The 22,965-nt window shown below is 40.7% G+C and overlaps 4 protein-coding genes across 5 annotated transcripts; 1 reads left to right on the forward strand and 3 right to left on the reverse strand.

Annotated features, from left to right (window-relative positions):
* Window positions 1–238: 238 nt before the first annotated feature.
* Window positions 239–6,771, reverse strand: LOC148400795 (CDC42 small effector protein 2). Its single transcript, XM_088372217.1, has 5 exons — window positions 6,626–6,771; window positions 4,447–4,695; window positions 4,210–4,311; window positions 4,031–4,106; window positions 239–3,072 (listed from the first exon to the last, which is right to left on the reverse strand). The coding sequence occupies exons 2-4, from the start codon at window positions 4,498–4,500 to the stop codon at window positions 4,032–4,034; spliced, it is 231 nt and encodes a 76-aa protein (XP_088228343.1). The 5' UTR covers window positions 4,501–4,695; window positions 6,626–6,771; the 3' UTR covers window positions 239–3,072; window position 4,031.
* On the forward strand, window positions 6,726–8,205 carry nip7 (NIP7 nucleolar pre-rRNA processing protein). Its single transcript, XM_088372216.1, has 5 exons — window positions 6,726–6,898; window positions 6,994–7,080; window positions 7,394–7,532; window positions 7,619–7,759; window positions 7,828–8,205. The coding sequence occupies exons 1-5, from the start codon at window positions 6,843–6,845 to the stop codon at window positions 7,945–7,947; spliced, it is 543 nt and encodes a 180-aa protein (XP_088228342.1). The 5' UTR covers window positions 6,726–6,842; the 3' UTR covers window positions 7,948–8,205.
* terf2 (telomeric repeat binding factor 2) lies at window positions 8,008–12,687 on the reverse strand. 2 transcript variants are annotated; one of them, XM_088372210.1, is made up of 14 exons: window positions 12,466–12,687; window positions 12,194–12,289; window positions 11,743–11,873; window positions 11,430–11,513; window positions 11,156–11,296; window positions 10,939–11,054; window positions 10,270–10,767; window positions 9,954–10,055; window positions 9,760–9,861; window positions 9,545–9,649; window positions 9,347–9,472; window positions 8,956–9,023; window positions 8,837–8,877; window positions 8,008–8,345 (listed from the first exon to the last, which is right to left on the reverse strand). In XM_088372210.1, exons 1-14 carry the CDS (start codon window positions 12,605–12,607, stop codon window positions 8,187–8,189), a joined length of 1,911 nt encoding a protein of 636 aa, XP_088228336.1. In that variant the 5' UTR covers window positions 12,608–12,687; the 3' UTR covers window positions 8,008–8,186. The 2 variants fall into 2 exon arrangements, with proteins under 2 accessions (XP_088228336.1, XP_088228337.1); XM_088372211.1 differs by lacking the exon at window positions 9,954–10,055 and having other exon boundaries at window positions 12,466–12,686.
* A 250-nt stretch (window positions 12,688–12,937) lies between these two features.
* zdhhc7 (zDHHC palmitoyltransferase 7) lies at window positions 12,938–20,507 on the reverse strand. Its single transcript, XM_088371822.1, has 8 exons — window positions 20,342–20,507; window positions 19,719–19,821; window positions 16,942–17,291; window positions 16,734–16,858; window positions 16,556–16,652; window positions 16,368–16,449; window positions 16,062–16,192; window positions 12,938–15,429 (listed from the first exon to the last, which is right to left on the reverse strand). The coding sequence occupies exons 3-8, from the start codon at window positions 17,284–17,286 to the stop codon at window positions 15,247–15,249; spliced, it is 963 nt and encodes a 320-aa protein (XP_088227948.1). The 5' UTR covers window positions 17,287–17,291; window positions 19,719–19,821; window positions 20,342–20,507; the 3' UTR covers window positions 12,938–15,246.
* Window positions 20,508–22,965: the final 2,458 nt, after the last annotated feature.

Below are 22,965 nucleotides of genomic sequence, written 5' to 3' on the forward strand. Positions count from 1 at the left end.
AATATGTTCAATGAAAATGGTTCTGCACACCATTGTCACAAACATAAAAAAATCTCAAATTTTTAAATCGGTGTGAAAATTTCTCTAGCCCCCTAAATACTGAATGTAAAATTAAACTTATTTAATTAAAACAAAACCCAAAAGTTGGAGACAGGCTTTTAATTGCATTAAATTTACTTAGATGTTGTGTTTAAAAAGATATATTTCTGAGGCATTTAAAAATGGACGACACAGTCAGTAAAACATCAACACGTGACATTTATTTCCCATTTGCAGAAATGAAAAACAGGATGGACTTATTTCTTAATGGAAGGGACATGTCATACAGTGCCCTTAGGTGGGAAAAGACTGCTCCAGCCCTGCAATTTATACAACATTGAAAATGTAACTAAAACAGAAGTATATGTATTTCTTATTGTTGCCTTACAGCATGAAACAAATGTTACAACTCAAAAGGGGAATAAAAAAAAAAATTACTTTCAACTCAACCCTCGAGTACACCCTGCTGTTCACAAGTTGAAATTTACAATGGACAGAAAAAGAGACAACACTTTCATAATAAAAAAAATAAATAAAAAAAATAGTAACCTATGACCTGTAGATCTCAATTTGGAGTAAAATTTAAACAATTGGGAATGTGGTTGCACAAGTGTGCACACCCTCTTATAGCCAGGATGTGGCTGTGTTCAGAATTCACACCTAGTGTTTAAAGGTGCCTCTGACTAACCCCAAATAAAGTTCAGATGTTTTAGTAGGCTTTTCCTAACATTTTTCTTCATACATTCTACTACACCAGCAACTAAATGTTGGCAGGTGTGTGCCGACTCCCTCAATTTTATTTTTGATTTCAACAGGGGTGTGCATTGAAGACTTTTTCTATCCACTGTAAACCAGCAGATGGGGTGGAAAAACAAATGTGAAGAACTTTCCACATATTGAACTCCTATAAGTGGTTACATACTTTAAAGCTTAAAAAAAAAAAGTCATAATGGGAAACAGGTCACCGTAAATACTTTTTTTTTTTTTTTTCTGGGGTGACTGACTTGGGGACAATAATATCTTTTAGAGTGGATATAAAGACTCTGGCTGGTATATTTTCTTCTATTGCCTGCTACAGACAGACACAAACATGTTTTGCTGGCTTTATGGTACAATTACATTCTGATGGACACGTGTTCAACCACAGGAGATACACATACACAGAAGCGCATGCATGCATTGAAAAGATCCCGGTGAGCAATAAACGGCGCACAGAACGTTAGCGCCGGTTAACATTCATACCATAGCTGCTCTCATTAAGGCCGAGACGATGAAACTGAACCAGCGATCGCGTTACGACAATCAATGTGAAGCAAATGTGCTGGAGTCGTATGACGACAAAAGAGGTCGGATGTGATTGTAGGTCCGTGATGAGGCTGCAGGGCTTTTAGTAGCTTTAGCCTGACAGAGCAAAACTTGCATATTTCCTCAAATAGCGGCCTGCGCTCCAACGATTAAATTGGCTGAGTGCGACATCTACTTAAACTATTAAGTGGGGAAACATTCCCAGTTTTTCCAAGCAACTTGTCAATTGTTTTTGCTCCAAGTTGGAGTTAGGTTTAGTTTGGCCAATTCTATGCTACCTAATTTGAAACTTGCAGCATGGTGGAAAAGTGTACCACCAAATATTGCCTTCGTAGAGCCACTTGAATTTTTCTTCCCAAGAATTGCCACCAAATTTGAACCTTGTATACAAGACACATGGATGATGCTAAAGTGGAAGTTGGTGTATTGGAGATAATTTTTCAGACTTGCATTAAAACATGAAATTATAATGCATTTAAAGGTTCGTAGAAAAAAATGAAAAAAAGAGCTTCGGCCTATATTTGAGGAAATATGGCATCATGGCACGCAGTTAAGAGCAGATATTAATAAATGCCAAACAATCCTAATTTGGATCAGTACTTAAAAGTGTACAAGTTCATTGACACCCACTCCCCTCATGTGCTTTAATGTTGTCATTAAGAGAGAAAATATATCTATAAAATATCATACACAAAACAAATATGCGAGCACCACACAAATGTTCTTCCTTTGGCCCGTGACCCAAGACGCTTTTTTTTTTTTTTTTTTTTTAAATCATACCCTGCTGACAAAAGAGCTAAGATGAAAAAACTCTGGTGGATAAAACATTGACCAGGTTCAAATGGAGGAGAACACTGGCATCTGTGTGGAACCCGACCCACTCACTTGTGTGCGTGGGGATACTTTCAAGTTCATATCAGCTTGCATGATTTTCTAGATTTCAAAAACAAGAATCTACTACAAGCCTCTGCTTAAAAAAAAAAATCTTACAAAATAATAAGTACATGAAGACAGATAAGGAAGTTCATAGTTTATTAAAATTCTACATGATTTTAATCTATTTGAGTATAAAAAAAAAAAAGCGTAATTCCTAAGCAGGCGTGAGTGTACATGGTAAATGGTCCAGTGCACACGACTCAATTCAAGTTTAGTAGAAAACAGCAATCTTCAACCCTGAAAACAACTCAGAGGATCATAAGATTTCTCTGAAAACCAAAAGAAAAAAAACAAAAGCTAGCGTCTTGCTTTGCTACCTCCACCTATCCTTGGTCAAACCTCTGAGAGAGAGAAAGAAAGGAAAAAAAAAAAGACGGAAACAGAAAGTTCCACGTCTCGGGCGTGGCCCAGCCACCGTGAGGTCCGTTTGCAAATGCGATAATAAATACAGGCATCCGTGTGGGCTACGAGAGCGACAGAATTTTCCACATGCATACACACACGCCCGCACGCTCACACACACACACACACACACACACGCGCGCACAAGCATACGTCTGACTGAGATGATGACGAGCGTACTAAATAAAGCCTCCTCTTTACAGTGCAACAGCATGGTAGCTAATGGATAGCAGTGCTTTCTTTAAAAAAAAAAAGGAATGGAAAATAAAAAATATATATACAACATTAAGGAAGAGCAGTACTTTTATCTTTTGGTCCGGCGTCCGTGACAGACTGTGAACTGCTTCCTCCTATAAACAACAGTAGTAGTTTCTGCCGCACTTGAACGGACTGTGGGGGGCAAGAAAACACGTGTCAGGATGCTCATAAATGACAATGAAACCAACTCATGTTTTTTTTTGCGGCTCACTGGAGAGCAGATTTTTTTTTCCATTACAGAGAAAAAAACCTGTTGAAACGCTTAATTCAAATTATACGATAGCGTATAATAATTTATGTTAGCATTTACTTGGTTAAAAAAAAAAAAAAAAAAAACTGCACAATTATTGTGCTGGACAGAGACACCATTTGCGATTTTCTGATTATCATAACATTTCCCCCATCTTGTGCTGGAATCACATTGAAAATTAAAAACAAAATTCAATGACAAAACACTTAATTCTTTATATATGTACTGCCGAAATTTGATGATGTTACAAAGAATGATGACTTGTTTTGTTTTGTAAACTTTCTCTTTGCAATAATTGTTGGTCAAAGTCCATAAAATGTGTGGCCAGGTTAGCGACTGGCTGTTAACTGGTTAACCATTAGCCAGTCTTTATGTGAAGTATCTGGGCTTCAGTCGTGGCCATAGGAGGCTGTGCATAAATGTGCTTATTCAGCTTTATTTTGTAATCATTTGTTCAATAATCAATTCAAACTTCACCACTTCTTAGATTTGCTGTTAGATTTTATGACAGTAACGGGCTGACCCTGGAACTGCCATTCGTTTTCTATGTTACTTGTCTTAATTAAGGGAAAAGCAGGATATCTTATGGCTGCTGCTGGTCGCCAGCTAATCACAGACAGACAGACAGCAGCTAAGGAATCAAAGCCTGAACCACAAAACTGAGAGGAGATTGTGCTGCCTTGAATCTGGAAACAATTATTCTGTTTATTTCCTGTGCTTTGAAACAAAATGGATGTTATGTTTAACCTTAGAGGCTCCAATGTAACATTTTCATCTTCATGCTGGGCTACTGAGGTAAGCAACTCCACCTCAAGTCAAAGAAACGTACGCACGTCTCACCTCATAATTGTGAGCCTTCAGAGCCGCCGTGTACGTAGCCGCCTTTGGACTTCATCTGGGCCTGAACCAGATCCACCTGCAAGTAGTCAGTAAGCAGCTTTGAGTAAGACAATTTAAGGCAACTAAATACGACTTGGGTGGCTTTAAGGACTGAGAAGAGAGAGTTTTTCCAAACCTACCGACGGCAATCCCAGGCCCATGTCGCCCGACCCGACGTGTGTCGTGTGAACAAAGTTTGTTGGCTCGCCGATCATGGAGCGGTCGATTCGCCGCCGCCGTTTCTGGAAAATATGTTGATTTTTCTTTTAAATAAATACATTCACTAACATTATGTTGATTTGCATTTCAAGTTATATGATGAGTGGAAAAATTCAAAAGTTAAACTGTTGCCTGCTTTTCAAAAATGGTATACTTACAGGCTGCGGCTGCTCCGCAATACAGCAGCTGAAACAAACCCAGAATTCAGTCATTCCCAGGCCAGTGACAACACCGCTGCAGCAGTTTCCTGTTTCGGTTGAGCCGCCACTCGCCGCGTTGCCTTCCTGTCTGTCTGATGTCAGCAGAGCCGCAGACGCACCGTGGAAACTGATGGCAGTCTCTCCGCAGCTCTCTTCGGGACAAACGTGTGCTACAAGAAGTGTCCGCCCAGTACCAGGCACCCCTTCCTGTCCAAAAGTTGAGCAAAAATAAGCATCTGACGTAGATAACAAAGGTTTTTACATGTTTTCTCGAATATAAATTGACATAAGTTGTATTCCTGCCATTAAAAAACAAAAAGCTCGAAACAATGACGATTCTGATAAGACAAAAATTGACAAACCTCGATGAGAACTTTCAGCACATATTTACATGTTTTCCAAATCATGCCTTAGAGCTAGTAGTTACACTAAGTAAAGCGTGACTGCAAAATGTGAGAGCACACCAATGCTTGCAATAGCTGACAGTGAGAAAGAAACGAGGTCAGTAACGGAATGTAGCAGACGAGCCTGTGCCGCGACCTACTATCGACACAGTCGATAAAGCTCACGTTTGGAGGGGGTATAATGAGAGTGATAGGGTGAGCTCCATTTCACCAAACACTCTATGGTTATTTCCCCAAAAATTTCTTAAGAAAGATGACCCAACATGGAGACACCATGTGACATGGGTTGTTGACAGGAATGTGACAGGAATGAAAAAATAGTGGAGGAATGTGAAGGTCAGGCTATGTTAGGAGAGAATAATTGAATTTGGAAGACGTCCCAATGGATGCGTCATGTTTCGGAAGAATAGCCAATTGGTGGATTGACACCGTTTTAGGGTGGATGACAGGCCAGGGAAAAAAAATGATGATGCATTCACAGATTTTTTGAGGTATGATTCGACAATACAGAAGTGTGCTGAGTTTCCACAAGGAACAAACTCGCCCTGAAGGTCAACTGCCTGACTAATTTATTCTGTAAACAAACGCAGTCCAACAAACCTCTGACGAGCCAAAGTCATGGCTAGCATATGAGCTAGGCAGAATGCCAAACTCATTTGTAACAGCATCCAAAGCAATGATAAATGTTTAATATAGCATAATCTTTCGAGCTGGTCACACCGATTGCGTTGGAGTTGCCTACAATGTTAATTTCCTCAAATGAAGGCGCAATATCCGTGTTGCAGTTTACTACATTTATTAAATGTATTGTGCAGAAGCAGGTTGAGCCAGATTGTATGGAAAGAAATATACTGTATGTTTTCTCATTGGTGATTTTTAAACAACAAATTGTTCTTGAGTTCTACAAGTTGCAATGTAATAACGGGGAAATGCAGGTCAGGGTAGCTACCGTTGAAAATCAATAGCCAAATTGCTTCTGATGCTTGGCACCAAAAATGATACTTTCTGTAGTAAAGAAAAAAAGAGGAAAAAAGAGATCCCTCAAATACTAAGGTCGCTGATACTAGACATTTCCTTATTTGGATCTAATGCTAGACACTTTCTACCCTTCCCACACAGCTAACTGTAACAATAGTTTATGATGCAGTGTTTTTCTTTCCTTCTAAATATTGGCTTTACACAACATCATTAAGGTCGATACGAATTCAAGACGTCCACACTATAACAAGAAAAAACTACTTTCAAATAGAGAGGCCGATTTCTTGTGTAACAATAGACAGGTCATTTAATGAATATATTGCAGCTATGGAGGGGTTATTTTATCGATTTGAGCTCGAATTAACACGCAATACCTTAACTTGTATTTACAAATTAAGGTTATGCAACTATGCATCAACGCGTCTTATAAAAGCTCGATGTATACCAAATCGCGTATATCAAATGTCAATACGTAAAATACGATAAAAAGATCGAAATAATGTTTGGTTCGGGGCGTGTTATGCTCTCGCGTTTAAATGATCAAACCCCGCGTTAGCATCAGAGTGGCTAACAGGGTTAGCTCAATCGCTGTTTCCTCCACTGACAGCTAGCCAGCCGCGCTAATTTAGCCCTATTTCCGATAGTGTGACACAAATTCACGATTTTAAAACAACAAGTACTTTACACCACTATTAAGATGTAACGCAGTGAATTCGTCGTTTTAAATATACTGCGTACAAGGTAAATGATCTTACCGCAGCGACTGGTTTGTCGGAGTCAACAGCTACTGTCGACTGCAAAGATAGAGAATGCAAAAAAAAGAAAAAAAACGCCAGGAAGTACAATGTGGGGAAATTCACTCAACTTCCGTTTTAAAGTGTGACCACTTCCGTATTGACCCACGTTTTGCACGTTACTCGGAGGATCCAGTTATTCTTCCAAGACTAGCATTTTTATTCATTATTATTAAGGATGAGGCCACTTACAGAAGAAGAGACGAAAGCAATGTTTGAGAAGCTGTCGAAATAGTAAGTGCAGTGCGAGAACATTTTGTCGCGCGTTGATAACGACTTGGATTAGCATGCGAGGCTAACTTGTAATTTATATTTTCCTTTCATTACAGTATAGGAGAAAACATAAAGCTCCTCGTGGATAGACCAGACGGCACATACTGCTTCAGGCTTCACAATGACCGCGTCTATTACATGAGGTAATCATATTACTAGCAAATATAATTATATTTAAAGCATTATAATGTTAAAATAATTAAGAAAGTGCATGCCAATGAGGATCTCCGTGTCTGCCTTACTCCATATTTCCTGTTACAAAAATGCATACTGGATTTCGTACTTTTACTTTCATACTTTTTGTTGATATGCACGCTTTCAAAATGGTGTAACATACCATATTGCAAAATATTGTTAAGCCCCCCAAGTGAAACCATAGTTTGAGAACATTTCAAGAAGTCCAACGAAACCCCTCAAAAAGTTATCAGCAATTGATTGTTGTTGTTGTTTCCACAGTGAGAAGCTCCTCAAACTATCCACAAACATTTGCCGGACCAATTTAGTGTCAGTCGGCACATGTTTTGGCAAATTTACAAAGTCCAAGAAGTTCCGGCTACACATCACAGCTCTGGATTTCCTTGCGCCCTATGCAAAGGTTTGTTTCATTCAGTTTAAGGTCAAAAGACCTATGTAAAGAAGTTAAAATTGTAACATAAAATACGGAATGCTTTTTTCATAAAGTTCAAGGTATGGGTGAAACCTGGAGCAGAACAGTCTTTCCTCTATGGAAATCACATCCTAAAGTCCGGTCTGGGCAGGATCACGGAGAACACTATGCAGTACCAGGGTGTGGTGGTTTACTCCATGTCTGACGTGCCCCTGGTAGGTACTCTGCACATGCTTCAAGTTCCAACCTGTTGAGGACATCATCGCATGGCATTATTTTTCAGGGGTTTGGTGTGGCAGCCAAGACGACGCAAGAGTGTCGGCGAGTGGACCCCATGTCCATCGTCGTGTTTCACCAGACTGATGTGGGCGAGTTCATCAGGAATGAAGATGCATTAACATAAATCAAGATTCTATCAGTTGGACTGCAGATTGTTGATTTATCAACTCAAACACAAACAAAATATTTTTCATAGAAAAGGAACATTTTATAATATGACAATGTTACAAAGACAACATTATTTAACATTTATTCAACAAACAATAGCTACATTTGAGGAACTCAATGTCTATTCAACAAACTAACACATTTGTGGAATACAAAGAGTACAAAAAAACTTGCAGTTGCATAGTGAAAATAAACTCAAACCATGTTCAGTTTCTTCATTGTTCTCCATCTATCTTTTAAGTGGACATTTGTCCTGTCTCTGAAGCGGTAATACAACTTAATTTTTGTCCAGTTGCCCTCTCCGAATTTTTTGACTCCCTCCTTGAGCTTCTGGCTTTCCTCTTCTGTCCACATCTGCAACACAACAGGCAAATGTTCACTTATTTGAAGTCAAAATGTGTTTAATTCTTTACATTTAATTATTCCAGGACTATGTTGTCTCAAAGCTTACATGCAAACTAAACTGAGCTATTGATGTCAATTTAATATTTGGTCTTCACTGAATCGCTCAATCTTTTAAGTCCTGAATACATTAAAGAAAAGCAAATGGAATGGAAATTAGGGCTAAACAATTATAGAAAATAATCTATGATAAAGAAATATTAAGCATTATTTAATATGAAAGGCAGTTTATTGTTAATTGGTCGTTTAGCCCTAATATAAACCCAGGCAAACTCGGGTCAAGATGTCAAATCAAACATGGTGAAGCAGCAATTAGCTGATGAACTGCACTCCTTTGATCTGTAAACATTTGTAAGACAAAAATAATACAATTCCAATAGAAAAAAAAAGAGACAATTTGTAAACATTGAGGTCAACATTTTATCGCAAAACTAAATGCTTACCCTCTTCTTGACCCCTGATAATGGACTCGTGTTAATTGTTTCTAAAAGAAAAAAAGACGACAACAAAAATTAGACCCAATTACATGGTAATACCAAATGTTTTTTCCCTCTTGTACTACCATTGAAAACTTCCACTTCTTCACCCCAAGTGGCTTTGGTCTCCTTGGCTTGATTGCACAGCTCCTTCCTGTCAAAAAAAAAAAAAAAGAGGCTATGCTAAATAAGCAGCATGTGTGATCCACTGTATAGCCAACCACCTAAGTGCATTCAAATGTGATGAGATTTGCACAATGTGTGACACCACCAAACTAAAATGGATTAATGGAATTTTAAACTCATCTGAAATATCATTTTTTTTCCTCACAGCACACCGCTCAGAATTAGCGATCAAGAGGAAACAAAACATGCTTCAACTCAAAATATTTATCTGCTCGATCCTCAATTTGCCATTCTGCCCAAACTACACATAATTGATTTTTCACATAAAAGGGAATGGTGAAAAGTATTGACCATTTTGCATGGGAGCGCTTCTTCGGCGTAGAACTTTTTGGAGGGGTATGCAACTGAGGATTCAAAGAAGGTGAGTTATCCAATGATGAGTCTGGAATTACGACGTCACCTCTATTTCCCGTAAACCTGCAAGAATAATTGAGGATTATTGTATCGCCTGACAATCGGAAAGAATCTCGCAGAATAATGTGCACTTGCTTGCTCGGAGGATTGCTGGCACATTTTTTTGCTTGACTGCTCACTGGAGTATCCTGCACCATGTCACAACTGTCCGATGATGAATCTTCTGATTCGGTGCTCTTTCTACATCAACAAAAGAGAAGGCTAGTTAAGGAACTGTACTGAGGAATCATTAATGAATAAATAATACACCCCCTCCCACCCCCAAACTACGACTGCCTTAACAAACTTACGGAGCTGGCGAAGCCTGTTTAAGAGGTGTTCCTTGTGAGACTTGCTTGCCAGAAGTTGAGCTAGATGATATCTCCTTACGTTGTAAAGATGACTGAACATCACTAGCGGACGATCAGGAAGGCAAAGGTATTCATGTTACATCTTCCAGTTATGATCAAATATTTTGACTGCAAATTAGGGCATTGCATTCTACCCAGATGACAAAGCCTGATTACGACATGTTCCTTGAGAGACTTGCTTGCCAGGTACAGAGTTAGACAACTGTTCCTCAAGTTGTAGAGCTGACTCAACATCACTAGCAGAAGATCAAGAAGGCAAACATATTCACATTGCATTCGACAGTTGTGATCAAATATCTTGGCTGTAAATTATGGGATTGTACTTTCCTAATTAAGAGTTGATATATTCCAGAAATTATAACAGTGTGCAGCAATGCACTTTAACTTTTGACCTTATGTAATCATAGGAGAAACACAGTGGACGCATTCCGCACCCACGAACAAATGTACCTGTTCTTTGCCAACGTAACTGATCGAAGTCTCCTCAGCGGGACGACCTCCATGTCACTTTCAAGGGTTTGAAACAGCAATGATTGGGACAGCGCCGGCTCATCTGTTCTTGCCTCTTGCTCCTGAGAGACAGCAGACGACACGCTGCCCTGACTGTCCGACTCCAACACCATCCTTGACATGTTGTAACGTTTCTGTTTCTTCTTCGCTTTTCCGCTTCCTCCCCTGAGTGTGTTTCGCGTTGAAGCGGTTTTGGATTGAGGGGGGGCATCGGTTTGAGTAAGAGGGGCGGCCGGGGCAGCTTCAAGAGGGCTGCCTGAGTTCCTCTGGAAAAGCTCTTCGCTCTCTGAGTTTCCACACATGTCCTCCTCGTCAGTATTTAGAACTGTGTCTTGATTTTCAACTTCTTCCTCCAGATGAGAAAATGTTATGTCACCAGGTGCAGCCAAAGCCTGGTAGGCAATCTCCAGTCGGTCTTTTGGGATATTAGAAGCGTCACTAGAAAGTTGAAGGACAACAACGTGGAGGCTTGTGAACACATTGGAAAATAACAGCATGGAAAAAAATTGCCTGATAAACCCAATACCATTAAACTGTTTCAAACATGCTTTTAAAATAACTTTTTTTTTTAAACATCCCACAGCAATCTCAAGTGATTTATGAACCGACCAGGTCAGCAGCTCAGCGTTGACTTGGGCACTTGTGGAGGGGCCGCATTTATCTGGCTCATCAGTTGTGTCCTTTTTCTTTTGCTGTTCAAGTTGATCAATGAGTTGCTTTGCAGCCTGGTACAAACAATTAAATGCACTCAAATTAAATGTACTCATCTGTATATCTGTAAGGAACAGCAGTAACCTATTTTTCACAGACTTATTTCATGTCATACCTTGTAAAGAAAGCTAACAGAGAATGGGCAGAATTCCCGGCAGAAGGCCACGATCTGGTCCTTTAAGTGTTTGAAGTCCATTTCCTCAATAAGTTTATGCTTGTTGCATCTCAGATTGATGAGCTCCATGAAAATCTTTTTCTATGGGTCAAAGAGGGCGTTATTGCCAAACTTTATTTGACATTTCTATTCTAACATCATGCTCCAATTAGTCTTTCTTCTCGTTTATGATGGTATAAAAGAAAATAAATTGCTGTTTTGCAAGAGAACTCACCTTGGCAAGCTGTGATTTAGGGAAACGGCGGAGAAATTCTTTTGCTTTGTCAAATTTTTCGTTCTTGATGAAAAGCTTCACAATCTGAAGAGACAAAATAACCTCACTGAATGCAATCTGCTAAATGTTTTGATGGCAATCATTTTGACCTTGGAGAAGATTTCTTTTCTATTTATGTTATTGTCGATGAAAAATTCTGTTAATAACAAATAAATTGGACCAACACCCATTGTTTTAAACTTTAACAGTACCAATATACTTGTATAAAGTATTTGTTATGCACACATCTTCCTAGTTCATTGTGTGCACATACCATCTCCTTCAGTAAAATGCAAACTTTTTCCAAGTCATTTTGTGAAACATCACTTGTCCCACACAGATCTTCCAACTGCACAAGGGCGGATTCCAACGGGCAGAGTGAGCCCTCTTTTTCAAAAGTCACATCTGTAATGACAAATATAATGAAAGCAAAGTTTGGTCCCAACATATAGACATAATTTTTTCAAACATGTCAGAAGACACTGTAAATGACACGTTCTTACTGTTCTTCAATTTAGCATGGACTACTCGATTAACAAAACAGAGCACATCACATCACATCACACACAAGGATTAAAATAATAAAAAATAGTCATATTATTAATTTATATAGTAACTACAATGACATTGTGGTGACTAACTTATTTTTGTCAATTTATTATGGTGGATGAGTTGAGACATGACACCAAGGCAGTGCCCGGAGAATGAATAGACGGAAGTCTCACCAAGTGATTCGCCCTCGTTTATGCGGGAGAGTAACTGCATTACAAAAATCTTTTTGGGTAACACTTCACTTGTTGCCACGGGACGGGACATGATACCTGCCGGACACAAAGTCATAAGAATTTTATTCATAAAGCACCTTTACTAAAACACTCGCTTGGACAGAACACAAACAAAATATGGCAATGTTATCTAAACAGACACACACAGTCATACGGTACTGTTTCACGTAAAAGCAATGACGCACCTATGAATAGGATGAGGAGGTACTTACTTTGGACCACTTGTCTCACTTCACAAAAGTCTTTGTATTGACCTTTATGAAAATATAGAAGCGCAAGCGATATATAATGATCTAGAAGCCAGCGGTTTGCGATAGGCTCTACTTCTAAATGATAGTTGGTCTCCTCCGCCATGTTCGAACCACAGTGACTTTGAGCAATAACAACAAGGAAGCTGCTATGTTCGCGGGCTGCTTCCTCGGAAGATCTTATAAGCGGCACTTCCGTTTTTTAAGGACATACGATTGAGTGGAGCGCCCCCCATTGGCTCGGAGAGGCTCGTCAGCCAGCGAATGACTGTTTACGTCATTTCGTGTGTCGAGTTCTGGCGTTGACGTGTTTACATTTGGCTAGTCGAGATATGGCGTTTGTGTTTGGGATTTTTTTTTTTGCCAGGAATATCATAAAAAATCCCTGATTTACTCTTAACCTCTATCATGAAACATGGAAAAACTTAGACACAAATGGGCATCCTTATTTAAATGTTTATTTAAAAGGACATTGAACATGACATAAGATTGGCAGATATATTGAATTAAAAACAAAACAAAAAAAGCAACCTCAGAACATTCAATTTATACCATGATCATAGAAACCTTTACGCTCATAAATGCCGAAGGACTTGATCTTAAGGGCACATTCTCAAAAGAATGGGGAAATAAATTTCATTCGGCATAGTGTCCAAGTGAAACAATCCAGTGATGTCACTGTAGTGTAATGTAGAAATTAAAAATACTACCAGCAATAATAATAATGGTGATAATAACACCATGTGGATTACGCCAAACCTGTAAAGGCTTCCATTGTTTCATCACCTTCCCAAAATAATGGCATGTAGTTTTTTTCCAGCAAAAAACTTAAAACACTTTTTATAATTTCATTTCAGGGGTAGAATTGACTATTCTGTTTACACACAAAGGATGTAGCTGATTTCAGCAGAGATGTTTAAGGCAAAAAAAAGACAAGTCTGTTGTTTGGGAGGGGGGGTTCAAAATGACTTATTCCATTGTTTTAAGATGACAATATAATTTACATCATCAACATACACGGCACTGTCCTACTGTATACATGTTTATTCTCAGCCAAAACTACTCAATCATCAACTACTTGACAAGCTCATATAAAATAGACAACATACTGCTTTTCCAACCACCACCTCTGTAACAATTGTTTGATTTTGAGGGAAAATCTTATTCCAGTCCTGCATTATGCACATTAATGAACTGAATGTTTTCAGGTTTTTTTTTCTTTATAACAATTCCTCCCAGATTATATTTGTTGTCAGATTTGAATGGTGGGACAGATCACATGGGTTTAGACTTGACTCATGCTCAGCTGGCCTTCATTCCCATTTCCGCTACACCACCTTGGGGCTGATACTTTTAAGAGATAACTGCAAAACATTTAGAGTTAAAAGATATGACAGCATCAAATCAGAACAAAATGGTTGCTTGGAGAGCAAGAGAAATGAGGTCTGTGTGAATAAAACTCCCCTGATAACAGTTTGTTCTGTGTGCCAGTGTTTTTACATTCGTCACATAGCTTCCATGAAGCAAACCATTTATAGTGTAAACAGCAAGGAAAAAAGACACCTTCCCCTGCCAACCACAAAAGGGAACACTTTAAAATCTGAACTCAAGCCATATTTATCCAGTGCGAAAAAGTATTAGTTAATGGAAAGACAAATAACATGAGGGGAAACCATCATTCATGTATATAAATTCACCTCACAGGATGACATTGAAAGGCATTAAGTGTTCTAAAAACACTGGAAAATGTTTGCTTGTTTTCAGGCCAGATACTAATGGTAGATGCGAGTCGTTGAACGTGCTAAGCAGAAGCAGTTTTGCAATTCGACAGATCGGCCCTTGCCAACGACACGCTGTGCTTGTGGGTCCTCGTCCGCGACATCACACCGCATGATACAATGCGAAGCCACCGGGTTCCAAAAATTTGCTGTTGCAGAAGGCTTGCAAGGCTTTCTGAAATGCTGTCAGCTCTTCTGCACACACACGAGCGTTCTGGTTTCCACAAGATGGAGCCACTTTGACAGCAGTTTGGGATACTGATTCTCTGGGCCTTTTGTCAACCCAGTTTAGGTAAGATGAAACTTGACTTCCCAAAAACTGTTTTGGGTGAGTCATATTCATAAAAAAACACATTATCTACTGGCTCAAGCAACAATCCAGATAAATAATAATGAGGCAGAACATAAAACATGGCAAAAAGCCATTCATCCCTGGGGAAGGCTTGTTATGTACAATCTGGTCCTCCTTTTGCAGACAATAAAAAAGCCTCATCAGTCTGGAGCGGCTGAGGCTGATTGCACACATGCAAATCAAAGCAGCACACTTCCACTCGTCTGGCGCGCGAGACTCGCTCAAGTGTCGTGCGAGTAGTGCGTGTCTTTTGTGTGGCTCTTCCATTAAGCTCTGCAACAATGCCGCTCGCCCCCAATGTCAAATATTTATTTTGAATCTCATCAGGATGGCAAAAACAAAAAAGGAACAGAAACACAAAGCCGTGTGCGCCACGAGAGAAGGAGTTGATGGTCCCAAAAGGAATAAAAGTCTCACCAAGAGTTATACAGTGCATGCGTCACCACACAAAGCAAAAAATCTTCCAGTTGATGTTGGGAGTGAGTATGGACAGGCAGTGGAGGTGGCGGACGTCCTGTAGACCCACCGGAGCACCACGCAGGAAGGCCAGCCCCAGGTGAACTCGCGTCCATCCCGTCACCTTCTTTAGAGTCTCATTCCAGGCGCTCCGTGTCCTCAGACGGAAAACTCAGACCCGGGGCGGCGAGCTTGGGTCAAGTGCTTCAGCCGACGCAGACGCAGTCCCGTGAACGGGTTGCACCACAGCAGGGAGGGCGGACCGCCGAACACGGCTTTCATTCCGTCCCATCTGGTGCGACGCTCCCAGGTGGGCTTCTCGTTTTTAAGACGTTCAATCTCCTGCAAGACGCCCACACAAGCTTTATGAAGCAAATGCTACTTGGAAAGTCACTCAATGATAACTAGAGTTGGGCATTACAATTGTTCAGCATTTGGTTGACTGCATGGAATTGATTGTTAAAGAAATGGAGTGCTCTTCTTAAATGAGTAAAAGTGAATTTTTCATTTTATTTTTAATAATCTTTATCTTACAAGAAATCAGAACATTCATCGAGTTTGCCTTTTAGAATTGGACTGCTGAAATGAACTTTTTTACAAAATCATATTCTAAGATACACCCGCGCGACAAAAGAAGCTGATCAAATTTTTCTCCATCATCATTTAAAGTAAATGTCAATCTACAGCCAGGTTTCCATCAACCAGTGTAGTTCAGTTGCCTTATCTGGTTTCCATGCCAACGCTGTGAATTGGAATTCACTATAAAATGGCAAGGAAGGTGCTGTTGGATTTCAAACAGCATTATCTATGAGTTGAATGCTTTTCGTTGCTTTTCATTCCATTCTAACATGACCAAGCGACACGAGCAAAGCCTCCCTACTGCAGAGAGTGGCAAAATAATGCTTGGGGCTCCAAAATGAAATATCCATCTCGGTTGGAAACGAGGCTTAACTTATCACACGATGGGTACTGACCGTCTCGTCGTTGCAGATGGAGTGGATCTGTGTACCGAACATGACAGCAGTGAAAGTGAGGAAGAGGATGGCTTCAAGACAAAGGAATATCAGTAGTAGCACGGAGACCCCGGGAGAGAATTCGCTGCACTCTACGGCAGATGACACAAAAAGAGCATTATGTTCCTGACAAGTCACTTACTCAGCGGTTGTTTATAGTTTTCCTAATGTAATGTAATACAATAATCCTTTAATATTGTGTTGTATTGGGTCTGTTTCTGCTGATATTGTGTAAGAATGTCCCCCCCCGTGTGATGAAGTACTTACCGCTCCACTGCACTTTAATGCACGTGAAAAAGTGCATACCACTGAGGCCAAGCGCATGAGCTGAAATCAATGCTATGTACATCTGTGGAGAAAGAAACCAGTTTATTATTTTATCAATTTGAACTTGTACATTTGTAAGTCATTCATTGTGGTCGAGTGGACTCCTCTGAGAGGACGGGTGCACTTACAGTGAAAAGGACAAAGAATCTCTGATTCTTTTCTCCCACACAGTTATTGACCCAGGGACAGTGATGATCCATCTTTCGGATGCATCTTTTACAAATACTGCAAGCGGGAAAAGATAGAAAATATTTATGAGCGATGCCGAGACGCTGATGTACCATTTAATTGTTTGACGAGACGGACCTGCAGTGGTGCGCTCTCTCGGGCTTGATACTGCAGCACTTTGGGCACTTGTAGATGACCTCACCGGGCTTCAGCTGCAAGCTCTCCATATACTCCTTGGTTGCGTTGCCTTTCGGAACTGCGCCCTAAAGAATCAGCGGCCAGAACACAAACTTGAATAGCACACGTTATTAACAAAATGCGTCTGAACGAGGGCACTTCCACTTACCGGATCGGACAACATGGTACGCAGATGGGAAGCCAGAGCGAGCACGGCGAGAGCGTTGAAAGTGGCGCCGTTCAGCAAAGAGTACCAGAAGTTCTTGGCGGGTAGCAGCATGACAAAGTTGACGACAAATTCGGCATACAGCACCAGGAACCAAGTCATGCTGGCGCACACCATACCGCAGCTGTCCTGAATGAACCACAGCGTGCGGTTCCCGGCCGTGTGGTCGGCATGGGCGCCGCCGACCATCACTCCGGCCGCCAGGCCGCCTGACTCAACGTCGTTACCCGCTGACAGCAACGGGTGGTGCTGCTCCATATCTCGAAGTCGGTGGTTGGAAGAGTGCATCCTGCCTGTGGAGGGCAACAAACTGCAATCAATTCATAGAACGTAAAAATGCAAACATTTTTTTACCTCAAACATAATAAACAATCGATGATCAATTTAATCGTCAACTATTTTAATAATCAAGTAACCAACCGTTTAGTCGCTGTTTAACTTCAAATAACCCCCAATCCTCCGCCCAAATGGGCATCCATGATATCTGTGGAAATGTTTGGTACGACTGACCGTGCTTTCCTCCCACTAGGCTCCTTTTTAGTCATATGGAAAGCACACAACGATGATGCTCAGGTCCTGTTTGTTTGGCTACCTCGTGACAATGTGTGAGGGAAGGTACGTGGGTGGGAGCAGAGAGACCTCTGTCAATGTACCAATGAATTTGAAAAATAAAAAGTCTTCTTTGGCTAGGCAGTCATTCTCAGGTCCAATGATTGATGATGACGACACTTCAACACGCGTTTGGGCATTCATCACTCAAGGCTGGCCTCGCTCAGACAAAATGCGGACCGATTGTTACCATCGCCCGTCCGTCGACTCATCTGTCACAGTCTTAAAGCCAATTCTCCAAAGCCACCCAAGGGGATTGTGGCTGTTTGTGCAGGGGACGGAGAAACCAAAGGTTTTCTCTTGTATGAATAAAAAAAGAAATGTCGAGTTGCAAAGGCACATTGAGGTCTAACTCCACAAACAGCGTTGGCAGCTTCAATATAAATCATTGTTCCTCTTTGTAAGTGTTACTGCAGCAAAAGTGCACGAGGCTCTAATGACCCTTGTTACTGCCTGCCGTCTAACAGCTTCGCCGAGACTCACTTGCCGAGACTCACTCGCCGAGACAAAGCCGACGAAGCAAACAACATTGGCAGAGCAAATAGCCCGAAGCCTTTTCTGACCAATTTAGTATTCAACCTGCAGAGCGGCAAAATACCTTCATCTGTCTGTTCCCAATTTCTCAAAGCGTTGATTAGGTTACAGCTACAGAGCGCTTTTAAGCCCTCCTTTGCTTTCACTTTATATCAATATCAACACAGCTTCTTTCCATAAAATGCCCACTTTAATCTGATATGCTTCCAATCACTGACCGTAATGCTGGGAATAAAGAGATTTGATACAGCACAGTAGAAGCTCCAAAGTCTTTCAATGAGACTGACGTGTGCATACTGTACAATAAGCTCCATAAATATTGGGACGCCCACACAATTTTCATCTTTTTGGTTCGAGACACCACTGAACTTTACCAAGTATTAAAATTTGAATTTTAAGTTTATAAATGACAGGTCGAAGCAAGGTTTATGATGGAGACAGTGGAATCATTCAGCTAATTATTCTAAACAGAATTGCCCTCAATGGGACATTTTGTTTTGAAGTCTGAAGATATCAAGAGTTAGGTTGTAAAAGCTGTAACACACGTGACCAAACAGCGTTAATGTGAAGGTGTTGGAGCACAATGTTTTATCATTGCACAAGAGAAAGTATCAGTGTTAAGGGGCAGGATACTCTCCGCTACTTCATGGAGTATTGATTCTTCCAGTGGTCAATAAGACGAAAGGGGGGTGGGGGGGCATTAAAGTAACAGCAGTTGGTCCTCCAGCTGTCCACTACTCCCAGTCAAGAGGGCAGCACACAACACAGATTAATTAGAAACACAACAAAAGTCTCTAGCAAAACGACAAAGAAGTTGTTGGGAGACTTCATCTCACTGAGTATCCATGTAGCGGAAAATGATGGTGCAAACAAATTACCTTTCGATATCCTGTCATGAATCAACTAAAACTTCAAAAACATATTCTAAAGAAACAACTCTACTTAGTGCAGTTTCAACACAAATACCTTTAAGTCGACGAATCAATTCCACACGGCCCAAAACTGTACAAGTAAAACTAGAGCGCATAACTCCACTTCGCTTCACTGTCACGCAAACAAAATCCCCCAAATTTTGACTTCCAGCCATTCCAGTTATTTGTTTCATCAATGCAACCCTACAGCAACATCAGCCTTAACGCGAAAGCACAACTTTTGTGGTCCCAACAGTAAAGACTTTACAAAACATTTTTGTAAACATCCATTATTAAATTGATTGAAGCGGCATCCAGAATGGTTTGCGTTTAACCTTTAAAGTTCCACCGTGTATCTGGTTAATAAAAGACGTCAAATGGCTGATGGGAGTGAATGCGAGTCATTTATCTCTCTCTGTGTCAGTCCTGAGATAGACAAGGCCTCTTCACTAAAGTAAACAACAACATATATCACAACTCGTTGACCCAGAATAGAATACGGTCTAAGTATATCAAAATGAATGAATGAACGAACGACATGCTGAGGAAACATTGTGTCACTCAGGCTCCTCCTGATTAGCTGCCAAACGCAAGGAATGCCACTCGTCAAGCTTTGGCGGATGACAACATAGTGACTAGAAATGACAAAAACGAAGAGTCCCCTACCTAGTATGTTCAATCCTTAACTTGACATACTTTGATGCATGACTTCAGGATCAGCATGTGGTTTGGAAGGTGTGTGTAGGCATGAAGATGGAAAAGGAGACACCTGGAAGATATAAACACAGAAACTTTAGTTAACGTTGGATGTAGAGCATACCAATATTGTTCGACACTCACTTCACATCAATCACATGCTTTTCCACACCAACGATGACTAACTATTTTGACACTGACCAACTTCCGACTTTACAATTTGGACGCCCACACAACATGATAGCTTCGACAGCACTACAGCAAAGCAAGACTGAGATTGCAGCCCCTCCCCTCATCGACCAGCGAGTAAATCACCATCTTCTCATTTCCCATCTTGTCTGAACATCTTAATGATACTAAGACAAATAATGAGCTACCCACGGTGCTTCACGGCTGAGTTCTCCTACTTGTCTAAATGACAAGGTCCAGAACGTAAACAAACATCTGCCGTGAATATAATAGTAGCTTGACATTCCTGCTATCAGGCAGGTGGCTACATTTCGCTAGCTAACTAGCCAGTTGGCTTGTTAGCTTCGCTACCGCGGCATGCGCGCGAAGAGTACGAATATCAGGCATTTTTTTCGGCGACGTACCTCAAGATTTCTGACATAGTCGTTCGTGGACGTCTTCTAAATTCATTTTGAGAGCTTCACAATAGGCGGACTACAGCTGGAGAACGGCTACCAGAGCCGCGGAAGGGGCAGTAACACATCCCATCAACCATTGTCGGAGCTTCCGGGATTCGGTTCCTCTCCGCCAATGGCTGAAAGGACGGGTACGATGTTTGGCTCGACAGCGCCACACTGTGGGGTGCGATAAAGTTGCAACTGATGTATCTCCGATAGAGAGCGATATTGATCTGTCAAAGAGTTTGACACGCCCAATCATAAAACAAGTTGTCAGGGGGGAATATCAACTGATGATACAATGAGTAAGATTATGGATTAGGATTATGAATTAAAATGTAATACAGTAATTATTACTATAACCTTTACTCACAACAATACAACTTTATCCTTGTAAAATTGCAGGTTTTCTTCTCTGCCATATATTAATATTTATCTTTGTTTTAATAACTCTTGGACTTTAAAACCTTGATTGAGTAGAATTATATATACATATTCCCCTTTCATTCTAGTGAGATCTGATTCAATAATTTTAGATCACACTGAGGATTTCCAAAATGACCACAATTAGTTCAGGCCAAGTACATAATGGATCATTTGAACAATGATAACCGATCTTTCCTGGAATTGCTACTACATGTCAGTACTTGTAGCTCATAACAAAATTAGACCAATAAAAGTCATCGAAATGAAAGGTGGAGCGCATTAACGACAGTTAATGTGCCATCCTCCACCTCGTTCTGACAACCGGTCCAGTCGGTGAGGTAACACTATTGACCTGAAGCATGATGGGTCATGGGAAGAGATGCCCTGCAGCTGCACTTCCCCGGCAGGGAGCAGCAGGACTTTCCTGGCAGCACCCTCCGTCATCACGTGTTTCCCAGGAGTGGATTACTATAAGGCCAAACAAGACAAGCAGCTTGCACCCCCCCCCCCCCCCCCCACCCACCCACCAGGCCTGTCTGCTGCTGCGCAGGGGCGACCCGCAACTTCACCCTGTATCAGCTCTCCAGTTTTAGAGAGAGGCACAGAGAAATACCACAGCAATCCTCTAAAGCAGATTAAAGGCTGAATCAGTGGACTGAAGCCCTTTCCATTTCCAGAACTAACACATTCCCCCCCCCCCTCTCTCTCTCTCTCCGCCTCTCTCTGCTAAAAGAGCATCAGACTGGCAAATCAAAGGAGAACTGACAGGCTACTATAAATGAACTTTCCAGCATCCATCACCTCATATCTGGACTGATTTAGTCCCTGAATCACCCTTTCAAACCCAGACGCAACACACAAATCAGAACCGTTATTCATCGATTTACATTCTTCATCCACATGTTTAACCTACACTAAAAATAAAATAAAGATTAAAACATTTTGGGGCAATTAAGTTCAGTCATGCCTGACACAGTCAGTAATTTAACTATATGGATTATTGTGGGTGGAGTTTGCAGATGTGTATGTTAACTTTGTAAAAAAAAAATTCTTGTATTGAATGTCATGAGATTGTGCAAATGGTTATAATAACTGTGGCTGGTGTAGCTAAACTATTAGAGTCAGCAGAAAGCAACACATTTTGATTCCACATCTCCATGCAATCAGAGGCCTTGCGTGTGATTAAATAATAAATGCTAAGTGCTTGTGTAACAAATGAAATCACTCTCGTGGGGCTTTGTGCTTTGCTATTTTGGCGCACACTTTTGTTGACATTCTGGCTTTTCGAGTGTAATGACGTGAACACAAAGTGGAAGTGGGGAGCGGAGTAGTGTGACATGCTCCCCTTGTCGGCGTGCATGTTGCTGCAATAATGAAAAACAAATCAGGGACAAAAGTTACATCATCAGTGAACAGCGAACACATTTGGGGAATGAGAGTGTAAGCATTGAAGATCAAACTAAGCGTAAAACAATCAGCCAACGTGTCTTCAAAGCAATCACATTGTTTTGCTTTAGATAAGTCACTTTAGCTTGATGATAACAAACAATGCAAAACACCTAAGAAGCACATGTAGTCAGCTAATATATATCGATACACAAGAGCAGGTATTCTTTATCTCATGCAAGAAGTCATTTTTATTTTTTTGTATTATACTGACCTATTAATGTGTGTTTTAAAGTGTGTAATATTATACAGTGGCGTAGAATAGAACCCCTGCATATTGATTATGTTTGGGCACAATGCATTGTTATTAATACTATCCTTGTTGCAATTAAAATAGGCATGCAACTTGAGGGAATATCTGTTGAAAAATAAACGAGGGAAGGGAGGCTTGTCTTCGTGAATTTTTAAACCCTCACTGTGCCCAAAACAGATTTTGGACCAGGCATCACATCTGCTGCAGTAAAAAAAAGAAACAAATGTTGTGAGAAGATGTGAAATGAAGGCTCTTTGGTGCCTATCTATCTGTCCGTCCATCCATCCAAAATGAAATTCCAAAGAGCCTCCCTCCAGTCAGACAAGCATGACTGTGAATATTTACACATCATCCATTTATTAATATTTCCTCCCTGGGGCACGGGAAGTGGCAAGAAGGACAACATAGCTCCACACCACAATGTCGCAACCTCTGACTTATCACAGGCTTATCCATGCCGTATCCA

The sequence above is a fragment of the Syngnathus floridae genome, chromosome 3 (genome assembly GCF_059516105.1).
Source record: "Syngnathus floridae isolate MCC-2025c chromosome 3, RoL_Sflo_1.0, whole genome shotgun sequence".
NCBI lineage: Eukaryota > Metazoa > Chordata > Actinopteri > Syngnathiformes > Syngnathidae > Syngnathus > Syngnathus floridae.